At 45.9% G+C, this 24,562-nt stretch overlaps 1 protein-coding gene across 1 annotated transcript in view; it reads left to right on the forward strand.

Moving 5' to 3' along the window:
* LOC104273441 (vascular endothelial growth factor receptor kdr-like) overlaps positions 1-24,562 on the forward strand; it is a gene marked incomplete at its 5' end in the record, with an annotated part of 85,897 nt that overhangs the window by 30,574 nt on the left and 30,761 nt on the right. Inside the window, 4 exons of the mRNA XM_009868780.1 lie at positions 7,364-7,514; positions 9,806-9,911; positions 16,738-16,846; positions 23,171-23,464. Coding sequence (XP_009867082.1) covers positions 7,364-7,514; positions 9,806-9,911; positions 16,738-16,846; positions 23,171-23,464 — 660 coding nt within the window. The remainder of the gene's footprint in view (positions 1-7,363; positions 7,515-9,805; positions 9,912-16,737; positions 16,847-23,170; positions 23,465-24,562) is intronic.

The raw sequence follows: 24,562 nt of genomic DNA on the forward strand, positions 1-24,562 counted from the left end.
GGCAAGCAGGCTGCATTTCATTCTCACCCTTGTACAAGTCATCTGCATGTATCAGGGTTCTTGCTGAGCGCTGATGGAGCAGCCAGCGTGCTCTGACCACCACGTTGTGAGTGAAGATTGCATTGAAGCAGAAGTTAATTCAAAACCGGGATGAATAATCTCCTTCGCCACTTTGCCTTTCTTCTTTGTCCTAAAGTTTCTCTCCTGTCCTCCCTCAAGGCTCTTCCAGCAAATATTGCTTTGCGTTCCAGCTGCTCTAGTCAATTGAAATTACATTCCCTAGTAGAGTCCCTGGTCCCGCAAGCTCTTGTGTTGTATCTATAAGAAATGCAGGATTAAGTGCTAGAAATAGTCTCTGCCATAAGCAATAGTAATTCACAGGCTTCGTATGAATTCCCTCTCTCCTGGGCAAGGACTGGGATTAAAAGAGGTGCAGGGACAATTCACGTGGGCATTGCCATGCGCTCCTTGTTCTGTCAGCGAGGTGACCAGCTACACCTCGATTTGTTACCGGTGAGAATTAGCTCCAGAGCCCTTAACGATGCATATGTAGTCAGGCCAGCTCTCCATATTTGGTTTAAAATCCAAGGCAAAGTGAGTTCTGTGCCTGACCTACTTGGGCTTGCAAGCGATGAGTTGACATCAAAGAAGTCCCCAGTGATCTCCATAAAAGTCAATAAATACGTGGTGGTCCACGTGAACAATACCCCGCCACCTTAACCAGACCCAGAAAGAGTCTGAAGAGGGAAATGAGCCTTCGGGACGAGGTGAATACATCTGGGCTGTGCCAGTGCAGAGAAAAAGAGCTCTGAGAGGGATGGATCTCAGTTAAAGTCAGTCGAAGGCAGAGGGGAGACTCCCAAAGTCTTACAAGTGCATAGAAGGGCCACTGAAATCTTGAAGCTGGACAGTGTTGCACCGTGATAAACACAAATTTCTTTGGATTATTAGTGCAACCCAACCACTGTTTAGGTTAAAGGACCGAGCCAGATATGAGAAGCACGTCTACATAAAGTGCTCTACCTTCTCCTCGCCTGCGTGCTTCGGCATCCTGCCATGTATCACAGCCATCTCCTGCATAGCTCCTTGGAGGATGCCCCATTCAGGAAAAGTCAAAATAGGAAATCTAGCTTTCCAACTTACGGGCCAGCCAAGCAAACTGGAAACTCCAAAACAAAACACAGCCTGTCTCTATCCGCTGTTCCGATGTGCTCCTGCCCAAGCCCATCGCTTCGCTTTCCTCCCAGCTACTGGCAGCACCGGGTTTGGGTGGGCAGGACGCTCCGCTGAGAAGAATGAGGGCAAAGAGACCCAGTGCTCCAGCCTCTCCTTCAAGTCTCACTTATCAGACACAGGCAGGAACGAAACAACTGACTTTTTCTGGGAGATACAAGGAAGAAAAGAAAATATGTGGCAGCGCACACAGAGTGCGGCGGGCTTTTCCAGCACACTCATTCTTAGCAAATTACGACGAGTTTTCTCAGTGACATCACGCAAACCCTACACGCTTGCGGCTCCGCAGCCCGGCCTCCACTCAGCCTCTGCGTGCTCCCGGGAGAGCCCCTAATGAAAAAGGCAGGTGAGCTATTTTCATTTTGTTGGAAGTAGCCAAAGCAGTTTTAGGAAGAGGAAGGTGGGGGCCTGCTGGAGTTTGCCAGAAAAACCTGAAGCCTTCGACCCACGTCTTTGCAGCAGCAATCCCTCTCCGACAGCCCTTAGAAACCGGAGGGGTGGGGGGAAGGTGGAAAGTGGCAGCGTGTGGCTTCCATGCTGTCTCTCAGCCAGGCCTGCAGGTATATTAACTGTTGGTTTTTCGCTTTTGAAAAGACAAAAATCCTAGAAAACCACCTGCTCTGCCAAATACGAAGCAGTTCATCATGACACATTTGCTTTCAACTCAGTTTAGCCACAAAAACTACGACGGGGAGAGACAGACAAGAGAAAAACTTTTTTTTTCCCCACTAAAGCTTGGCTGGATCAGGGTTGAGTGAAACATCTGGGAAAAGTGGTAGAGAACTGGAAAAGCCAGCTTCCTTCCTACAAAGTGAAGACAGAGGCATCCAAAAAAGACAGTATAAGGTCAGAAAAAAACGAACCCAAGCTGCAGTACCATCTTAACAACAAAATTCCCTGTAGGGTAGGTCAAGTGCCCTGTGATTTTTCTTAGTAAGCCACTGGGACAGTGTGGGACGACGTGGTTTCTCTTCCTTTTGCTTCCACCCTGCTGGCAGCCCCAGCCCACACCAGCAGGTTACAATGGAGCAGCAGGGTGTGCGCGCTCCGAGATTAGGCAGGCGACCGATAATCGGTGACCCTAATTCTATTCCTGGCCGTGGTATTGACTCACGGAGAGATTTTGGCCACTCTTTTCATCTTGGCATCTTGGACTATGCAGCGCAGCCGCTTTGCAGCAGCTCCCTCGGTGCCTCATGCAAAATAAAACAAAACCCAAAAAAAAGCAAACAGAAGGAAACAAAGAAAATCAGCCAGGCAAAATCAGCTAGGGTCAAACACAATGTTCCCTTCAGCCTGAGACAAAAGTTTTGTTTTCAGGTCATTTAACTCTTTTTTTCCTTTCCTTGTAACAAAAAAAAAGAAAACAACAACCAAACCACAGAGATCACTTGGAAGCCAAACCCAGACAAAGTGTTTTTATCTGGGGGGGAAATCTCATCCTCTTTTTCCCACGCTGTTTGACTGGTCCAAACACGCGTTAATGAGTTTCCTGCCTACCTTATAGAATATTCACCTAGCTCAACTTGCAGAGCTCATGCTTCCATTAAGTACTGTACAAACATCAGATGAAAGACTCTAAAATGCAAGTAATTTTTGCTTTTGGAAAACAGAAAGGATAAATAGAAAACAAGTTGCCGCTCTATCAGTAGTTCTAAAGAAGCCCCATGACCAGCAAAGTACATAAGGTTGCTTCAGCGGATCACTCACGTTATTTTAATGATGTGCTTAACGTTTTTTGAAACCCAGGTGAAATGGTAGTGGGGAAGGAATGGAAAGAGCAGTTGAGGCAGAGGTCATTGAAAGTAAAGCAAAGTTTCTCTACAAAAGGCAGGGAAACTTTCTATGTGCTGCCCTCTGTATTGAGATGCTCCTTTGGGTGACAAGTGGGCAACCCGGCAATAACATCTGCAACGGATGGAGAGGTAGAAGAGTCTCTTGCAGAAGCGCTAGGGCCACAGGGTTAATGGCCTAATCCATGTACTTATCATTTGCTCCTAATGCCACAAACTAAAAATAACACTAGAAAGTAAGGTGAGATTTACATAACGCTGATCAGTTTGAAATTTACGGTAAGCAGAACTGCTTTTTGATTGCATTTCACAGTGCAGCAGCAGCAGCAGCAGTCTTTAGTTATTCAGGTCAGCTCTCACACCAGCAATTGCACCTCTGCAAAGTGAGTTGGGGATACAATCACACTTTAAGGCAGAGAGGACGAAAACCCATTTATTTCGATACATTTAAAGCCATCCGAACATCCAAATGCAGCCAGAGATGAGAAAGCTTTTAAGGTTTGTTTGGCTTCTGCATGAGAAAACGGAGCCTGGGGAGGGCGATGGCCCAGGGCTGGGAGACAGAGGCTGGGAAGCAAAGCAGGCAGAGTCCAGTGCAGGGGGCAGCGGGAAGCGAGAAGTAGGGTAGTGAAGGATTCTTCAGGTCAGGAATGAAGTGTATTTAAAGATCTCTTGCAGTTCAGCACTGCTGCAGTGGGCAGGACTGCTGCCTGGGGGCCAGGCTCTATGGGAAGGTGCTGGAGCCCAAGGTCAGGATAGCAGAGGGTGCTGCAGGTCAGGCTCTGAGAGCTTCGAGGGGAAAGGAGGACTCTGCGCTTGCTGGAGGGGGCAAGGTGCACTGCAGGGGCTGAGCAGAGTCAGCTCGCCTCTTTCCTCAACTTTTGCACTGCCATTAATCCCACGCCTGCTAAAGCTCTGCATTCCCGACAGCTTTTGCTATTTTTGCATGCATAAAAACCAGCGGGACATGAGCAAATGTACGCGTGTGGATGAAATCCATGCTTTAGATGCATAATTTAAGGTGGGACCAGAAATACAGCTGGGTTCTGGCAGTGCTTACAAAGGGATTCGTGCCCCAAGTCTCACCTCACACCAAAACATGAGCAAAGATAAACCAGGGGTTTGTGCATAATCCCTGATGCTGCTTAGTAAGCGAACGTGATAGAGAAAGCAAAGCACTGTTTGGAGGAGGGAGTTATCTGACAAATACACTACGAGGTGCACCCAAGCTAATCACCTGCTTTAGGCTAAAAACTCCTTCTCACGCTCACGTGGAGAATATTTTGCGGGTCTGCTGCAGATGCCAGCCCGCTGAGCAAACTCTTTAATTCTGGCATGAGCAAACCTTGAAGCCCAGTACCCACCACAGAAGCCACTTAACTTGTTTCCATCACTGATGGAGGCAACTTCTGTCGATGGGATTTGGCCCAGCAGAGAGCAAAGCGAGCAGAAAAGCTGCAGTTGCTTCCAGGGAGCATGGGAAGAGGCAAAACGGCCACGACAGCGTGCAGAGGTTTGGGAAAGTTTTCAAACACCCCCATATGAGCACCCCACACCCCGCATCATGACCCCGCAGGGCCCCGGGGCCAATGCCAACACTCTGAACAAGCACCAAGGCAGCACATCCAAAAATTGGGGAAGGGCCTCATGCCCCCAGCGGTGGCGGCGCAGTAAGAGTCGTTTGCAGAGCGACACCCACCACGGTTACAACCTCTGCAGGGAGAGAGACGTTTAACAAAAATTGCTGCAGTTCCTGAGTATCGTGCCCACAATTAGCCGCGACCCCATGCTAACTGCATTAGAAGGTGAAAGAAATGATGGGGAAGCATTTTTAACCAGCCCCTCAAGTTTAAAGAAAATAATTGCTTAAGCCTTATAAATAATAATTATTCCAATTGATGAATCATTTTGACTCATTGTAGGTTTCAAGTAATTTTTAATAGTGCCAGGCAGTAAAGTAATTGTGGAATTAAGAATTCATCCGTCACTCATGTGTGTTCTGGTCTGAAGTAGAACAAGTTGAAATTATTAATTCTTTTTTAGAAGGATGATTTAAAAGACAGCCAAAGTGTTCATCATTCCACCAAGAGTACAGAAAATTTGAAGTAGAACAAGTTGAAATTATTAATTCCTTTTTAGAAGGATGATTTAAAAGACAGCCGAAGTGTTCATCATTCCACCAAGAGTACAGAAAAATCTCCTAACAACTAGTAATCAAGCCTTGTCCCCCCGTACTCTCTCACGCACACAAAACCACTCAAACACACTGTTTCCGTCCCCGAACGTGTAAAGCTTTGCTCTTACAGCCCAGGAAACATAACACTTGAGTAACCTTTCACACTGAACTTAGAGTCTCTTCCTCCAAGTGAAAATCACACTTCTGAGGTCACTCCAGACATGACCAACACAGGATTTGAGACTGAAAAATGTCTGAGATACTGAAAAACATGCTTCTCTCTCCAGGGAGTTTTGCAAAATTATTTTTATGATCAGAAGTAATTTGCCGACGGGAAATGAGATGCCAGTTACAGGGAAATTCAACTTCGATCCAAACAATTTGTCCTGCGAATTGCTCGCCAATCTCAAAGCACTTAATCAGTGACACGTTGCGTCACCCGGAGCGATGCGGGGCAGGAAACCCTCTGCCCGTGGTAGGATGGCAGTTTGAGAGACACTACCCGCAGTCTGAAGTATTCTCCCCTCTGCTCCCTTTTTCACCTTCTCCTTCACAAAGAGACAGTCCCTCTCCCTGCCCGAAGGGACAAAGGAGTGAGGAGTGCAGTTTTGGAGCCTGATAGAACATCACCTGCAGGTAGATGGGAATAAGACTCAAGCAAAGAGGATCAAAAAAGCAAAAGAGAACACAAGAGCAAAACCAAACAAGGCTTGTCATTTGGGTTTTCCACGTGAAATGATAACCAGGACCTAATGAAAGTTCTTCAAAGCAGCTGATATTTTACTGGGAGTTAGGATATGGCTGATGCACCTACAGTCAACACTCCTTTCATGTGGTGGAGATGGAAATGCTGATACATTTTCAAGCAGCGATGAGGTCAGGAGATCTTTAGGTGTCTGACCTGGCAGCCATGAGGAACGCAAAGCGAGGATCCCACCAAGACACGGGATCAGCCTGGTCAGTCCTCTTGTAAGACACGAGGGCTGCAAGGAAAAAAAAAAAAGCTATTTAAAAAAAAAAAGGGGAAGGTCTCAAGATTGATGAGGTGGGCAGTAGCTCATATTTACATATCTGGGGCCCACTTGACAGCAGAAAAAATAAGTTAACCCAAAAAAATAGAAATCTAATCTACGTTCACTTCCCAACTTGTCAAAAGCCCTCAGCGCAGAGCAGCTGCACTTGGCTACCCAGAGGTGTTCCACAGAGGGACCCCGACCAATAAATCTGTTTGATTTCCTGTTATGAGAAGCAGACAAAGAGATATGCTCGGGATGGGCAGAGCTGTCTGCATAAGGGAAGAGCCTGTGCTTTCACCCCAAATTCAAAACCACCCTCTCCGAGGTTAGGAAAAGTTCAGTTCACTTTGGGGGATTTTTGAGCATTATTTCTCATTTTCGCGTGTTCCCGTGGGAGCTGGAAGGAGATGGGACAAAGTGTTTCTTTCCTGCTGGCAATGAGCAGCCCTCAAAGTGTCACACAAAAGTTTGTTCTTGAGAGATTTCCAGTCTGAGGGTGTGATCTCGCAACCCCTCCAGATGTGAGTAATGCAGTGACATTTTTAATGGTTTTGCTGGTGGTGAGAATTCCTTGGCATTACTCTCTAAGCGCTTCCCCCCCACTGCCTCTTCCTCGCTTTCTTCACCCCTTCATCCAGAGCACGTTACACACAAACAGAAAAGGAAAGCAAAGTTTTCAGATCGAAAAGCCTTTTTCTTTCCAAAACCCCGGGGAGAACCCGCACAATGGTAACGATATTGCATAACAGCAGGTGTCTGATAAGGTTCCTCTCAGGAGGTGACATCAGAAGCCAACACAGACCAACAGCCCGATCCTGTGGTCTCTGACCAATAGACATTTCATGGCGTAAATTTTCCAGAAGTACAGCAGGTCCATGACAACATTTGAAAGCAATTAGGATGAACGCGGCGGCATTTCAATGCATTTTCTGAAACACCACAACTAATACCCCCCTCCCTCTGAATACACGCTTCTGGTACTGTTGGCAATTTTCTTATAACTTCAGTAGCCTCATTAAATCATCGCTCGGGGATCACAGTGAAAAGATTCCAAAACCTTTGAGGGAAACAGGACCAATGACCACGGATGTAAATTTGTTCGTTTGCATTTATTTCATTGTCATGTTTTGTTTTGTTTTCTTTAGAGAGGCCCAAAATTTATGAAAAGGAAACTGATTTTGATAAGATCGAGCGGGTGCAATTAAGAAGCAAACACAAAATCCAGTGCACGGCAAGCGGGAATCCTGACCCAGAGATCGAGTGGAAGTGGCAGCCCTGCAGCCTCACGGACACGCTGTAAGTGGAAATTCCTACGGATTAACACATTATAAAACAGCCCCGTAGTTTCAAGTCGGTTTTTCTTTCCAGTACATCTTACTTATTTGAGTTTGAAATCACAAGCAGGGACTCCCTGCCTAACGATCTCAAGGGTTATGAACCCAGCAGACATCTAGTTGTCTATGATCTTTTTGGAGTAACAAGCACCTTCTGTATTATCAGAATTGGGGCAAATAAGTTTAGAGTGACTAAAGATGAGGCTTGAATTTTCTTTAACCTGGCCAGCAATATCCCTCTGACATACCAAGATCTTTTCTTAAACCTCTTGGATGCAGCCAAGACAAAGAAAAAACCAGCTAGATGCTTTCTGCATAGAGGTAACACCATTTTTTTTTCCCTCATAAGAGCTAAAGGCTTGGCTTCATTGAATTGCCACGTGGAACTGATGCCACTTCCTCGGGGCTGTCTTCACTAGTGCACACGGAGCAGGGGCTCCTGCGGCAGCATCTGTGTTGCAGAAGCTGGAGAATGTAGCCAAGCCTTCACGCCTTACCGAGGGCCCTTCTTTTCTAAAGTCTGGAGGCAGCCTGAGGTGTGAAGACACAGAAGCAAGTCACTGGGTAAAAACTGTCAGAGAAAAATGAGTCAAGTTAAAACCTTTCAAGATTCGCCTGATACAAGCAGACCTCTCCTTTGGTCCTGCTGTTTTATGAGCAGAGTGATCTACAGAGAGGTGAGAGAGCTGAAGTCAGTTTTTCCATCCATAAAAAATGAAGGCAGGTCTAGGAAGCAAGAGGGAAAATTGCTGGGTGGTTCCTTATTTTCTCACCATTCCAATGCTTTTCCAAATGCTGTGAATGGCAAGCCATGAGACAGGGGAAAATCACAGAGGAGCTCCTTTCCCAGGTTCTCTGCTGCAGCAGTTGCCGTGCTGTTGGGTGATCTAGCCTCAGGTTGGGTCTAAAAAGTGACCTTGAGCCCCTGCACAAGGGAATGAGCCCGTTACCTCATTTAGGTAGATACACTGCTCCCACTGGAATAAAGCAGCAGAGATCTGTGGGCTGAGGTAGGGCCTTTGGCGTCGCAGGTCAGCAGAAGGCACGCAAGCTGCTGCTCCAGAGGTGTTCAGCAAAAGCAGAGTGGAAACGCCATAAGGAAGCAGGTTATGCATTCTGTAGGAAAGCCACAGAGATGACCTGAGATCTCTTCCAGACCTTTCTGTGTAGGGAGAGAGAATTGGTCACGAATGCCAAACTCAGCCAGATTCAAACCAGCGACCTGGTGGCAAAAGACCTCGTATAACCCTTGTTCCAGCTCTCTGACTCTCTGATCTTATCAACTTAAATACAATTGCAGAGTGGCTCTACCTCTCCTGGCCTCCGGGCCAGCCTTATCTTTCTCCAGCAGAAGCTGTAGGAGGATTCCTGTGGGAAATGACACAGACCCTGTTTCCTTCTGTTGTCTCACTTCCTCTCTCTCTCTCTCTCCCCCCTCCTCACTAGAGCGCTCTGAATCCCCAAACACTATCATTGTTCCTTAGAGCTGTGATGTGATTTGCTTCCTTTCAGTTTTTTCCCCTTCATCCTCGAGACCGAATTGTGCCTTGCAGGAGGAAGTCACTCAAGACATCTTCTAATTAGGCTCTTTTGAGAGTTATCAACCCTCCCTTGACCCAGGGTGTTCCCAGATTTGGCAAAGGCGCCGCTGATTTATGGATTAGTTTCCTGCAGCACCAGCCCTTGGTCATCACCTATAGAAATTCATTTATTTTACCTCCTATAATTCTATTCTGCTACATCGGGCTCAGAGGCCGCTGGGACCGGCCATGGGAAGTGCGATGCCTCTGCGGAGGAGGAAGAGAAGCAACATTCACTTCCCTACAGTGCTGAGTGACCGGCATTTTGAATTTTGTAATGTACCACGAGTGCTAAAAAGAGCACTGAAAAAGCCACAACTGCATTGAGTTGGAGCATAACTAATACTAGCTAGATCAAACTCAGATTATTTGATCAGCTGTGCAGTATTTATTATTTTCAATCCCAAGAAAGTTTGGGAGGTTTCCTTGTTGGTCATATACTGATGTTTGTCTACCTCTGTGGAGGTTCTTCGTAGGTAAGTTTGAAATGCTGCAGTGAAGGAATACAGTAGCTTCATGAAAAAGCAACAATTCCCAACAGCAACAGGTTTTGGGTGTTTTTTAGACCTAAGGCACTGTCTAAGAATGCCATTCTCTCTCTTTAATAACATCCCCGCGGGTTATGTGCAGTGAGTCAGGCTCCTGAGCACCACCTTCGCTTTTCTACCTCCAGGTGCAACCCCCAGGGGCAAAAAATTGCGGTTGAGGAGAACACGTTCCTAGGCAACAAGATCGGAAGCATCGAAAACATCCCCTTGAAGCACGAGGATAAAAGAAAGGTAGGTGTCTGATGGACCTCTGAGCAGTGATGTCATGGAATAGCAGCGGGCTTTTCGGAGGGGACGCTGCGCTCACACGGCGCTCTCTCCCCGCCGTTCCCAAGCCGCCGCGCGCGTTGTTAGCATGCTTTGAATTCCACAGCCCTGGGATCATTTTCAGATCTGCACTGTTTATAAACGCCGGCATTCTGGCGGTGATGTCACATACCCTGTTTAAAACTCTCCAAAGACTTTTTGGGTCAAAAACCTCAGTCTTGAGAACATGTAAGACTGGCTCAGTGCAAGAGGGGTCCTGTAAAGCGCACACCACCGATAAGGGCTCTGAGTTCATTCCTGTGCTCAGCACTTAGAGAGAACAGAGTACTACTCGATACCTTGCCTGCTCTACCAGCAGCAGGACTTAGACAGCCGAGCAATTTAAGTGCCCTACAGCAGCCAGAGCTGGCTGGCCTGATTTTCAGAGTGTGGAAGTGCCCGCAGTACCTGCCTGCTTCGGCTGGAGTTCTCAACGTTCCTTGGCCCACCGGGGTTGCCAGCCATGTCACCGAGCCAGAGGAGGAAGATCTCCTTCCTTCTGCATTTCCCTGCCTGCTCCCCCTTCCGGCAACGCGAACTGCAAAGATCCCAGTCATGAATTATCTCTTAAATAATCCTGTGGTGATGTGAGTGACAATATTTACACACGTCCACGCTAATCCTTGAGAAAGTGCTGCAGCTGCTCTGCTCTAGATTCACAGACTTCTGGCTCTGCCTCGGAAAAGATGCTGTGGTCTGGCTCAGGCTGTTGTTTTACCCCAGTTGGGCTTGGAGAGGTTTGTGGCTTTAGGACTGGTTTTGCAGTACAGGTTTCGAGGTGGATGCTCCAGATTGTTTAGAGTCTAATCCTGAGAGGTGCCAAATGCTGCTGTTTGTATCCTGGTGCACCTTTAAGCACAGGATAATTCTTGGGCTACTACCATGCTTAAAGTCAAGCACAAAGCTAAAGTGCTCTTCTGGATTAAGTCCAGACTAAATCAGCATATGGCAGGATCAGTGCCTGAGCCATCTGCTCTTTCTCATGGAGGCTTTCCAGCTCTAAACATAATCTAAACCAGAGCTCTGAAAACATGGAGCTTGGGCTGGGAAGGAGAAAATCAGTGTTCGCATTTCATTCCCATTTCTTGCTGGAAGATATTTATAAATCGGGTTTATTTAGATGGCATAGTGCCCCTTAAACTCTGGTTTTAATGTGTTCTTCAAGAATTGTATATCTTAGGTTGGAAGGGACCTTAAAGATCATCTAGTTCCAACCCCTCTGCCATCTTTTACCGACTTTGCTGGGTGAAACTTCAGTCTGCTAGTGGACTGAAGATGGGATTTGGCTGCAGTGTCTGAGTGAGGTGTTTTCGGAGTGCCACGTGGCTCCTGGATCTGACTGGGCACTCCCAACACAACCTCAGTTTATGCTGGTGCAAGAGGAGGGACTTCCCAGCTTTCCCTCGAGGTGCAGCAGTCTCCAGGTACAGCAATCAGAGAAATCATGCTCCACTCCCACTGAGAACCCCACAGCATCAACCCACAGGCCAGCCCTGACATTCGCTGAGTTTCCTGCCTGTAAAACGTGGTGGAGGAGAAAGGAGAAATTACAACTTCCCAGTGGAAATGAGGACCATGAGGGAATCTCTGTACAACGACACCAAGCAGTCCTCAGAAGGACTCCTCTTGCTCCCCAAGAGCTTTGCTGCTGCTCAGCCCTTGGGTACCACAGTTCGCCCTGCAGAGCCAGCTCTGCTCTTTCTATAGACTCCAGGCACCCTGAAGTGTTTATTTTTTAGACATGTTCAAAAGCTGAGCCTACAACCCTTTACCTTTTATATATTTCATTATTAAACGTTCACAAAAAAGGTTCTTTACAAGTTCACAACTTCACAATTTATAGTACAGTCATTGTTTTCATCTCCTGCTGATCCACTGATTGAAAACACGTTCTGAGGTGTTTCCTAATATATTTCTTTTACGTCCTGATTAAGATTTATTCAAATTACTAAAACTAGACTTAATGAATCTCAGGTTTCAGCACTCTGTCTCCCTGCTTACATTAGCAGACAATTCCTCTCCTTCTCCCTTTCTGAAATGCAAGGCTATTTGGGTTAAGTAGAGTCTTTAGATAAGAGAATATAATTTTTAAAAGACACTGATGCAAACTCACAGCCTGAAGACTTTTCCTTGTGGGTTTTTTTCAGCCGTTATTCCCACCAGAAATGGAATAGGCAGAAAACAGCCCAATCCATTCCCACCATGTCTAGCAAGTAATTCATCTGCACTGGCTAGCCAGATGAAATAATAAAGATGTTGGAGTGTGGCTTTTATGGCCTGTGTTACAAAGCTGGGATTAGCTGCGATTGGTTATTTTTCCTGTGTGATTTGAGCCTGTCCAATGATAGCTGGAACCTCAGGGCAGAAGGTGGAATTTACTTCATCTCTAAGATTCCTCAGCATCCCTAGAGTTCACCCTCAAAGGGCTGTAGCAATATATGTTGGTTCAGTGACATGTGAAAAAATGCAGTGAGTTTTTAGAGTCGCTAAGAATATGGGAACAAATCCCCAGAAATCACCAGATCCAGAACCTTGCTCAAAAAGCAGCTTGCGGGGCAGCAAGCAAGGATTTTTGCAGCATTCCACCGATGCTTGCTGTGATCAAAGATCTTCAGACATCTATTTGACAAAAGTGGTGTGTCAAATTGAGGTCTCTTGTCATCTTTGTCATAATGATTATTCCATTATTATTCCACAGATAGAGAAATGAGTGTCACCCCCTCCTGTCTTCTGAGGCTGAGCCTCACTCCTACAGAAAAGCGCGCGGTTATCATTAACATTAGGATGTATTTGACTGAAGCTTTTGGTCAAGTAGTGGCTACGGCAATTGCATCGTGCTAGTTCAATTTTCCTGGTGGTGTTGAATCAGTATTGAACGTTTCACTTTGTAATTTAAACTTCTGTGTAGCTACCTCTGAAGACTGCTTTTTAACACCAGGTGAAACACCTATGATTGCGTGAACTGACTGAAATTCCTCTTCAAGTTGCAAAGGGCTAGGCTGATATTTTCTTTTCTTTCCTGCTAGTAAACTGAACACACCGGTCTGAGCTCAGAAGAACAGGACACAGCAGAAAATAATAGCAACATCCACGCATAATTCAGTCCTCACTGGGGGTTTCTTTTAATCTCCTTCTTCTTTTTCATGTAGATATGAGAGAGTGACCTGGCCACAAGGATACATCTCTTTTAGCAATGAAACCCATAACCACTCAAGAAAATTTACCCCAGATTGCCAGGTTTAAACCTCCTGAGGAACAAAAATACTACACTAGAGCTGCAGGATGCATTTGGTGTAGAGCGTGCGAGCAGCTCGGTAAAATCAGCGTTTAAATCCGTCACCCTGTGTGGGTGCCCATTGCAGGGAGCTCCCACAAGCCTTGTCACGTCAGTCCCTGGCAGGGGAAGGTGAACGGTAACATGCGTGGGGTTTTGGCCAAAGCATCCACTCTCCAGGACTGGTCCAGATGTTTCAGGCACCACTCAAGCACAGGAGCACATGGACTACTACACTGTCCTTGGCAGGTCTTCTTGAGAAGTTTCCTGGCCTGTCCAGCACCTCTCCTGATCAAATGGTACTGCCAGCAGCTCTGCCACACGCCGTGAGGAACGAAATGATCAGGGAGAGAAACACCCACTGCCAGGGATGAAAGCAAACCCTCGAAGTTCTCACTCAGCTCACAGACTTCTATTATCACTTGTCCCCAGTCCCTCCTTTAGCGTGTATTGCATGAATGAACTAAGATCATGGATCAGGACTGTCAGGCTACACAAATAATTGTTACTGTGTGCCATTCCAGTAGATGGATTGGGCGCTAGCTGAATATTCTCTTTGCGGGGTCTCTGGTGAAGTTCCTATAATTTCCCCTCCCTCTAGCCACCTCCTCCCCAGCTCTGCCAGAGTTAGACAGCTGAGAACTTTTCCACCCACTTTTTCTACTCCTCATCCTCGCCCACATATAGCTAACGAAGTGAAAGAGAGAAGAACTGTTAACTAAAACCGTTGGAAGGAGGGATTAGACATAGGAAAGAGAAAGCAAGGAATAACAAGATATATTAATTCATGCTGGCTCCAGCCTGAAAAAAAAAAAAAAAGCTTGCTGCTCTGTTCTTACTACAAGATGTCTAGAAACACTCATGGTATATGGCTGTGGAATGTTATTTGGCTGCTTCTAAAATAGCTTGGGTTTATCAGTTCAGGAACACGACAGTGCAAGACATATGGACTTTATTGAACAATTCCATTACGAGTTTTCCCAGCAGTAATGTCTATTTACTTGTCATAGCTGTTCTTCAGAGATCAGTCATTTGGCTTCTTTTCTGGATGCTCTTGCTTTAAAAGTCACATTTTGGAGGATGCTGGGAGGTGCTAGTTCTAAGACAAGACAGTGAAGTGCATTCTCTCTTGTGCTCAGGTGTGCAGCAAACTGGTACCCAAGTGCCCAGCAGTGATGTTCAGCATAAAACCAAGAAAATTACTTCCTCTTCCCTCAATAAATTTTTCCCAGCAATTTGTCCTTGGATTGTTTCCCACTGTCATTTTAACATCTTTTTCACCTTCGCATCTAGACACAATTGAGATAAGCTGAGATGAGGTCTTGGTATAGCTGTTTGCTCTTGTTTTTCCCCACTACCACATCAGATTTTGCTGGAGTTGCGTAGTCAGAGACATCACCACCTCAGAGCGTTCATGAGTGTACATGTGCGCTTAGCTCTGGGCCACCAAATGCAGCTCGAGACATCGAATCAGTTTTTAGAAGAGTCACAGTGTCGCCCCTAACGCTTTGGACATATTCCAAAATAGATAATTACCATCTCCTTTACACTTTTAACTCACTCTACAGTATTATCCTCAACTTCCCACCTAGAGCTGTCCCTCAGCAAGATGTTAAATGTTATGTCACTTAGAGATGTTAAATGTTATGTCACTTAGAGATGTTAAATAGCTGTCCAAATTTACTCACTTCTGTCCTCAGTACGTACATTTACATTGGCTTCTTCTATTCCCACATAGAAAATTCTAAGATCCAGCAATCACAAGAAGAAAGACCTTGGTCCTAATTCAGCAGTAATTCAGTGTCTACTGCTTAAAATCAGGGGTAGGGCTCTGAACATGTGCTTACTCACAGCCTGTGGCATCGGGCCCACTGCTACAGGGATAGAAAAGGGAGGAGGAGCAGACTGATTCTCTGGGTGATTTTATAGCCAAGGTAGAGCTATTTTCACACCACAAACCAACCAGCACCGCACAGCTCTTTCTTTGGTGGACACCAGAGGGAGCTGGGTTTCCTGGTTCTCCTGTTTTCACCCCTAAATTTGCTTTCTCCCTTTTCTTAGTTAATTTCTGTGTTTGGTGCCCATGAAAAGTAGATCCTTTTCCACTTGCCCGTTATTCTGCTGAAAATGTTCCCCATTAGAATGGAAAATGCACAGGGGATCAAAACCCTTGAAACTAAAAAAGATTTAAAGTGCCAAAGCTCAGAAAATCTTAAATAACTCTGCAAATACTTCCCGCACAGCTACAGACACATCCATGGCACAGCTTTATGAGGAGTAAAGGAATGTCTTGTGTGAGTTTAGTTTAGGATATTAAAAAGAAAGTCCAGAGATGCTTTTGTGCACTTCAAAGCACGCTCTGGAGATAAGGACAAAGGGCCAGAGGGTGTTGTAAGTTTTGATCATCAAAGTGCTTCGAGAGGACAGCAGAGAAAGTGATATTTGTTCCAAATGTGAGGGCTCAGAGTTCCTCAGGTGAATGGCTGCAGGGGAAGCAAAGTAATCTTGCAAGAACTTCTCCTTCTTGGTGGGTCAGACCCTGCTTTCTTGCTAGCAGCCTGAAGGAAGTAGGAGAAATAATCAAGTCCCTGACCTGTGGGTGGTCCTGCGTGAGCTCGTGACGTGGCATCACGACAGCGACAGGGCAGTGCCGCGGGGCCGCTCCTCATCAACAAAACCCTGTCCAGAAGCAGGCGCTGAGGAAGTCTAAGGAGCACACGTTCTTAAGGATGTGTTTGAGTTCAGCCCCACGAGAAACAGAACCACTTCCTTCTCCTATCCAGTGAAGTTCAGGAGAAAGGTTCCTTCCTTCTCTCTCATGGCCCTGCTTGTCTCTCTGCATTTGCCAAGCACAGGCAGCTTCTCCAGAGCTTCCTTACTCACTACATAAGCTCCGGTGAGGCTCTGAGGAAGGCTTAAGGAATCACGGGGCTTCCAAACACAATTTATAAGAGTGAGCTGAGGCCCAAAGGGGCCACATCCCTCCCTCCCTTCTCTGGGGTCTCAGCAAGGCAAAATCCTGCGCTGTTCCTTCCACCACATCCATATGAATGACCTGCTCCCCATGCAACTGTGCGTGTCCTGTTACCCACGGAAACCGTAACTGAAAAGCAGAAAAGAAAACAGGTGGACGTGGGGCTTCATTGCCAGCGTCTTCGATGAATCTTCCGGGTCCTTCACTTTAGCTATTTGCTGACGTTGTCACACAAAGACCCTGGGAATGTGTCAAAGGGGAGCTCCTTTTTTCACAACGCAGATAGGAAGAAAAGAAGGGGAAGGTTTAGGAAAGAGAACTAACTGGGCTGAGTTGATGCAAGACCAAAAACCTAACAGAAGCACTTGCCTGTGAACTTCACTCACTACTAGAAACTCCTTTGTCAACTGTTTTTCTGCCCTAACACACGCACTTATCCACAACTCTCAAGCCTCTCTGCTACTACGCTCACAGCCTTTATTTTTTCTCTCTTTGCCTGGCAGATTGTGAGCACACTGACTGTGGAGAACAGCAGCGCATCGGGAATCTATTACTGCGTGGCTTCCAACAAGATCGGCAAAGAAGAGAGGAGCATTAAGTTCTACGTCTCAGGTAATCAACTCAGGAGACACTACGCAGGAACTAGATGCTGACGATATGATTTACCTGAAAGTTTTATGCAGCTGGTGAGCACCCATTAAGACTTCTGGGACACCCCGCATGTTGTGTTTTCAGAGCACTCCCAATCACACAGTCCCAAGCTCTTCACCACACGGAAGGTTGGGTCCCGTGTCAGCGTACAGCTGAGTTTGACACCTCCAGCATCAGACCTGATACTCCTCTTGCTCTCTTTCCAGGGACTGCCCTGAGTCTGGCTGCCCATGTCTTAAAGCAACACTCATGGCATTTGAGCTCTGTCCTCATAAAACCTCTAGCAAAAAGTCCTCCAAAAGGCTTCAACAGGCCTGAAGCTTCTCTCGAGCTCAGCTTGGAATTAGGTTAGCAGATAGAGCAAAGGTGAGCAAGGCCAGTACTCAGCCCTAACGCAGGGCTGGTGTCCCTGGGAGCTGTTGTGACATTGGCAATTAGTCTTTCCACTGCCCTTTAAGGAGGGAGGAGGTGGACATGCTATTTTCTCCAAAGAACACAAATCCAAACAAATATCTGCTTAACCTTTCAACACAGAAATTCTTTAGTAGTGAGATCAAGACCTACATAATGCTTTTAGGAGAGATGGGAGTTGAAAAAGAGAAGAGTCCAGGGACAGTCTTGTTTGAGTGCTTAACCCGAACAAACTGATTCACTTCCATGCTCACTTTCTGGATGAGTGGATGTTGGCTGGTAGAATTTACATCAAAATAACAATTTTTAGAACAAAGACCGCAGAAGCGTCCTGGAAGGTAAATGTCTGATTCTCAATACTTGGTTTCTTCCCCACGAGGCAAGTTCTGAGGGTGAAGCTCGCTCACGGCGGCGCTCCGCACCCCTCTGCCTCTCTCACGTCCTATGCTGCTTGGTGGCATCCCTGCCCATGACAGGGAGGTTGGACTAGATGATCTCTAAGGTCCCTTCCAGCCTAGGCCATTCTATGATCCTATGATTCTACGACTCCATTGCTCTGAAGTAATTCAGCCCATTGCAGATCGGGCTAACCAGAAACGGGCTCACTCGACTTTGTTACCGTTCATCTTACACAGAAGTGCTAACAGGAAAAATGCCATCAAACAATAACCAAGCTGGTGCCGCACAGGGAAAAGTTTTCACCTTCATTTACAGCTTCTTTGCACTACCCCAATACCTTACAGAAACCAAAGTAGGTTTAAATCTCCAAAAGATATTTTTGAAAGCCTCAACTCTTATTTATTTAGGAAAAAGCCTTTCAAGGTGCATTTTTGGGAGATACAGCTCAAACCTAAGAGGACCTCAAGATGTCCAAGGCAGGCTGGAGACCAGCTATTAATTTTACACTTCACCACTTCCAAGTGTTGAGTCTTCACGGGGGCGTGTTTGCTCGGAATTCTGCCAACTATTATGTTCGGATGGGTTTCTCAAAGCCGTATGTTCCCAAGCTATTCACAGCACTTTTGTAATACTCGGTAACTAAAATCAGTGCTGCAGCAACTAAATAAGCAACGAGCATAAGGTCGGATTCAAAAGGGTTAGATCAATCCAGGCACCTTACGCAACTCTGTTTTAGTTCAATAATAAAGTTATGTAGGGATATTTTTCCCCCCACAGCGAGCTAATATTTCAGATTTTTTTTTTTATTTTAAGTCCCAGCTAGCAATGTTTTGACACACAAATGTTTTAATCATGCAATTTTAATTATGAAGGAAATGAATCACTGGACAAAATTACTGACAGCAGTTTAAGTGGAAATGTTTCCACCAAAAAAGACCAGCGCTTGGTAAGACAGATATATTCTTGCCTGTGAAGAAAAGACTGCAAATCTGTGCCGTTCTGGGGAAGGGACAGATGCTGAACGAACATGACTGATTTTTATAAGTGCTGTGTTTAAAAATAGTGGTGTTTATAGATTAGAAAGAAATGCAATCTTTCTAAATGTGGCCACTCTGCTCCTAAAGTAGGTCACGTTGCCGTGGTAAAAGAGCAGCAGAGTGACCTGCTGCTGGGTTTCTTTACACCATGGTCCTCTGCTGAGTAATGCATGTTACTCCAGAAAGCAGCCAGGCCACCACAGGAGCTGCTGCGGAAGGTCTGACTCACAGACGGAAAAAAAGCACCGTCTTCTAGTGGGTGCACGTGGAGGAGGTTATTCTCACCAGGAGATGCCTCCAGGCTCGGTGGTGGAAGGACATTCAGGGACAGTTTGTGAGGTACCAAACAGCCTAAAAGCATAAGGCTCCGAGCAGATCACTTTGCAATCGCTAGGCTGATTAATTTTATGTGGATTGAACCTCAAAGCTGAGATAAAAGCTGAATTAAGAATCCAAGAGAACACAAGCAACATGTGGGCCTTCAGGACAACATTCAGCACACATGCACAGCACCTCTGCTCTCTGCAGAACAGCTGCTACTTGTGGGACACCCCAAGGAATCCAGCAATTTGTTGATTTTAAAAATCTCGTCTCCCATTATCTCCTACTAACAAGCAAGCTGGGGGATCCTGAGCTGCTTTCAAATGTTTTGGCTGCATTGAGCTTAATTACCTCCTCACTGGTAAGAAATCTGAAGACAATGCAGAGGCTAAATTCTCTTTTTCCCTCAAAAGCCCATTCCACTATCATGGAACCTGTTCCACTGGTGAAGCTCAGGAGAAATGTTCCTACTTTCTCTTTCACGACCTGTTCCACTGTTGAAATGTTGTGTCAGGACACGGCAGAGTGCTACAGGGAAACTTCATCAGGTGTCACCCAGGCTTCACCTGCTTTACTGCAGCCTGGGGTTTGCATCCCACTATATTCATTTCAGAAAAAAAAGTTTTTATCCTGATAGAATAATGTCAACACTGCAGAGCCCCCACATGAACTCCCACGGACACTAGAAATAGCACTGGTATCTATTTTTAAATCAGTTCTTTGCCAGCAGAATTCATTTCAGTGAAGGGTCAACAGGGTTTGGAGGTCATGCTGAAACCAAACCATATAAGGGGTCCAACGTCATGAGAATTCTTGTAATTCAGTGACAGCCCTGAAGTCTCCCTGAGCTCTCTTCAGCAGGTCCACATCCCATCGAAGCTCCTCCAGAGCCGCTTACGGCAGCAGGAACTCCCGGAGCAACACAGCAGCCGTGTTACCCAGTACTAAGTTACTCTTAGTCCAGTATTTTTGGTTTGTGTAAATCCTTTTTACTGGTTCTTGGGAAACAAAACCTGTCTCCTACTGCAGTTTTGCCAGCGGTGTTCCCATTGAAGCCAGGTGGCTCTTTTGTCCCAGGCAGAGGCGGTGCAGGCGAGCTGTTAGATGCTCAGAACCGCCTCACGTCATTGCCCACCGCCAGTTACACCCCAAAAGACACTCAAGGCAGACTGCAACCCTCCTGGGACAGAGAAGAGCTGACCTGGAGGTATTCTCTGCCAAAACCGGGTATTATTTACCTTCTAATCTCTGGTCCACACCTTGGAAAGGGCAACTGTACGTTACCGTAGGTCCGCAGCAAATCAAATTGTAGCCTTTGTGCAACTGTACTGCTTACACCAAAATGGGATCCCACCCATATGAAACCTCCGACTGTTCTTGGAATATAAATGAATTATGATAAGAATAACAAATAATAACAAAAGCCCATTTCCAAGGGCTTATCTGATTGCAAAAACTCAGAAAAATGGAGTAAGAGATTTCTACCAGAAAGAAAATATTACATTTCAAACATGAGATAAAAATCTGCGATCAGATACTGGAACAATGTATGAACTGGGCTGTTCCACAACTGCTTGCCACTCTCGATTTGCTTATTCCTGACATGTTTACAGGATTTATGAAAAGCTCTGCGCTGTTTCAGATGGTAGGGCTCACCCTTTCTTTTTCTCAGTCTCCCTGCAGGCATATGCCTGATGGCAAACCCCCCCCACCCGCACAGGCACAGGGATGGGATTTGGGAAAAGAGCAGAAGTTTTGAATTACACAGATTATTGTGCAAAGCACAGGAAATTAAAACCAATTAATTCCTTGTAAATACAAATGGAGCCAGACTTCCCTTTGATTTATGCTGACTTTTTACCTTCCCCCAATGGCTCATTTCCCTATTTTGCCATGGAATCCCGCACAGTTGAGAGTGAAATTCGCGGCTACCACTCTGTAATACAATACAAAAGACAAATGTTTGGTGACTGCTGATAAAAGAGAAAAGGCCCCATGGCACATTCTTTTAGCCGACTTATTAGGAGTCTTATAAAACACTGTATCTGTTCAGAGAGAGGAAGTTAATGACTGCCGAGGTTCAAGATTGTGTAAGCAAAGTAGTCTAAGAGATGAACTGACTTATAATGTGCTCCAAAAGCCGCAGTTACTCCCCAGATAATCCAGGTAGGAGGAGAAAAGAGAGAGGAGAGCAAGAAAGACTTTTTTTCCCCCTCTCTTTTTCCTTCCACTGTAATGAAAATCAATGAATATTCTATTGGAGCTGAAAGAGCTTCTTGAAAGGCTAACAAGATGGAAGAGAATAGCACAGGTTCCAGCTAAAAACATTCAAAATGTTAAATAAAAAAATGTCAGCAGAAGAAACAACAAGAAAAACAAGGCAGCTCCTCTACTCCTGGAATGTTTAGGTGGTAGAAAAAAACCAAAACCTGCACTGGTGAAGTCCAGCAGCAAGGCGAGTCTATCGAGCATCCTTCACAATTCAGGGCTTGGAAATTAACTCAAATTCTTTGGGAATTTGTACCAGAATGTCAAGAGAGCTCCAGAAACTCCAGCCAGGCTGGGAGGGATCTCAGAGATCACCAGATCACCGAGCTTACTAAAGAACTGAGTCTATCCAAAAATCCGTCTGCCTTAGTCCTGCAACTCTTGGTGGAGCAAAGAGCAAATGCTTAGCAGAGAAACTAAGAAAAAGGCAAGTTAAGAGGGTGCTTTTTCCCTATTCTGGTTTGAAAAACTCAGGAGAGATGCTGAGATGCTGCTCACGCCACATCCCAGTGGTTGCACTGGATCATAATTCTCCCTACTTTGAGAAGTTCTGCTGGCCTCAAGACTTTTCCTGCCTTTTGATAAGCATCAGCTTGACCTGTTGGAACCACAGGATATCAGACATGAGGAATGGATGTACTACACAAGTCAGCTTGAGCATACAGGTAGCACTAAGCAAGAAAGAAAGCAACTGAGCCTTACAAAAAACTGCATAAAGAAAACCAAAATTTCATGAAAAGGAGAGAAAAGAAAAATAACAGTTTCCACAGCTGTGGCCTGAGGGGGTCTCTTCTCTTTTTGGATCTTTCATAACACATTTCTGGTGCCAGTCTTTAAAAACCATGAAGCAAAGCTTATTGGTTCTATTCCAGATGACTTGTGAAGAAGAGAGACTTTTAATCATATCTGAAAGCTCCTTCAGGGCTCTGTATTTTATATAATATATGGTTTATGATAAGGCAGATTGGTTATTTCAACCGCCTCGCTATTTATGCTCAACTATAGCTCCGGAAGAACTTTGTGCAAGAGTTTGAGAACAGGAAAAGAGCATCTTTCAGCCACAACTGTAGCTCTCCGGCAGCTAACACAGCAATAGGGATGTGTCTGTGGGCCAGGCTCTGGCATTCTGTGCAGAAACTTTTGTCTTGTCTTCAGCTGGATTCAGTTTGCCACTTCAGGAAAATGGATCTTTTTTTCCTGGAGTGAAAAGTTATTAAAAATATAGCAAGAAGCAGCTTACTCTTTTGTGGATAGATTGGGCTCATGCCTCTAAGTATTTCTCTGCTAAATATAAAGGCCTCGAGGACTTATACATCATTAGATCAGTTAATCCATCCCGTGATCAAGGCACATGTGATGAAAATAAACACTGGCATAGCTGAAATAAAAGAGAATTGGGAAGATTGCTCGGTGGCGAAGAAACAGAGTGTTACTCTTGAGAAATGGGAATAGGTTTCTTGATTCTTATGCACCCATGCTTTCAAGCACTGATTAAAAGAGAAAAATTCACGAACACATTTGTCCACCTGGATAGCAGTCTCTCTGCATTAAACTCCTTTAGTCCATTAACTGCTTCTATATATAAACTTCCATTTCATTACCTGAAAATGTAATAATTAGAATATTTAGGCTGAAATTACCACAGGTCAGCTCTAGGTCACGGCAGGTACATTCACTCAGCCAGTTCACAAGCACCAGTGCCTGTTTGCACAAGCAAATGCAGGGCTCATTAAAACTGGCTCATTTCATTACGGCTGGGCTCTGAAATTTGCCCATCAAGTTGGAAAGGGGCAGCCCAAGATCTTCTCAGCTGTGACACGATCGCAAACACGTTTTCTCTTCCTCCTAGATGTGCCCTCTGGGTTGCAAACAGACTCCCAAGTCACAACCATAGTGGGGAACGACGTGCAGCTGACCTGCCGTGCCTCCAGGTACATCTACAGTCACCTGGCGTGGTACTACCCCTCCTCGGAGGCGGCTCTCAGCGGCTCGGTGATCAAGAAAACAGACAACTATTCCATTTCTCTGACCTTGGTCATTACTAACGTCACGAAGGAGCAGAGCGGCCTCTACAAGTGCAGAGCCCAGAACCAGCACAACAGCACCGACACACTGGAGCAGCTCACTCAGCTCCTCGTCAGAGGTAGGTCCTGCCCGCGGGACGTGCCGGTGCTCTGCCGCAGGAGCACAAATGCTGCGGACCTGCTGCTCCCTCAGAAGCTTTTCAAAGCAGAAGGTGCCCAGCATTTCCTAGGGACTCTCCTAATATTTGTGCTCCTCTTTGCGTTTTTTTTTCGCATTACTCTGTGTGGATGGACACCCAGCCATGCGTATTATTCATCCTGCCACTGCTGGTTTTGCATAAAATATTTGCCGTACACATAGAGGTGATTTCCGCCACATTTTATCTTCCTGACTCCACTCTGGGTGCAGGTTTAGTGTTGACTGAGGAGAAGAGACATCACCCACCATGTTACAAACAGGACCACTCTGTCATTTGGGACTGTCACCCCAGTTCTGTATGACTTTGGTAGAAGACTCCACCTCCTTCCAGTTGCCAGGATGATATAGATACCTACACAGATTTGGACCCAGCACATGTAATCACAAACGTCACCGGTCAGGCATATAAACAGGTGACAGGTACCTTTTATTTGGGGTAAGTTCTTCACTGTAATAAAAGTATTTTCTTACTTATACCCAACCCTCTGGCTCTTTTCATAAATACAGTAACACTACAGATCCTGAAGCCTGGTTTCTTTGGTGACGTGAACAGAAAGGGCAGGACCGTTCTTTCTGTAGAAACTCACTGAAAATTAGTGAAGTTTCTTCTTCTTCATAACGAAGGGAGCGATCGGCCCTAAGCCTTCTCAGAAGAAAAAGTGCTGCCAGAACGAGTGGCTTTATTAGCTGTCTTCCAATGGTGAAGAAAACCCCAAAGCACAGAAATGGAGTAGAACTGAAATGCACAGCAGCAAGGCAGGGTGCAGAAGACAGAGTCCTTCAGAGGCTGAATTAGTGGCTTCTCCACTTCCATTAATAGCAACTGAAGGGACGGCTGTGCTGCCAGAAGCTCTTGTCACTTAGGTCACTGCCCGGTCTGCTGGCTTTGCCTGTGTCGAAGGGAGGGAGCCCGTTTCCCAGGCAGGCTCCTACCTCTCACAGTCCCTCCCTCCTCCGTGCAGGTGAGGAGAAAACGCTCGCCCACGCCACAGCTGCGGCTAGCGCGCTCCCATACCCG

The sequence above is a fragment of the Apaloderma vittatum genome, unplaced genomic scaffold (assembly GCF_000703405.1).
Source record: "Apaloderma vittatum isolate BGI_N311 unplaced genomic scaffold, ASM70340v1 scaffold12254, whole genome shotgun sequence".
In the NCBI taxonomy this organism is placed as follows: domain Eukaryota; kingdom Metazoa; phylum Chordata; class Aves; order Trogoniformes; family Trogonidae; genus Apaloderma; species Apaloderma vittatum.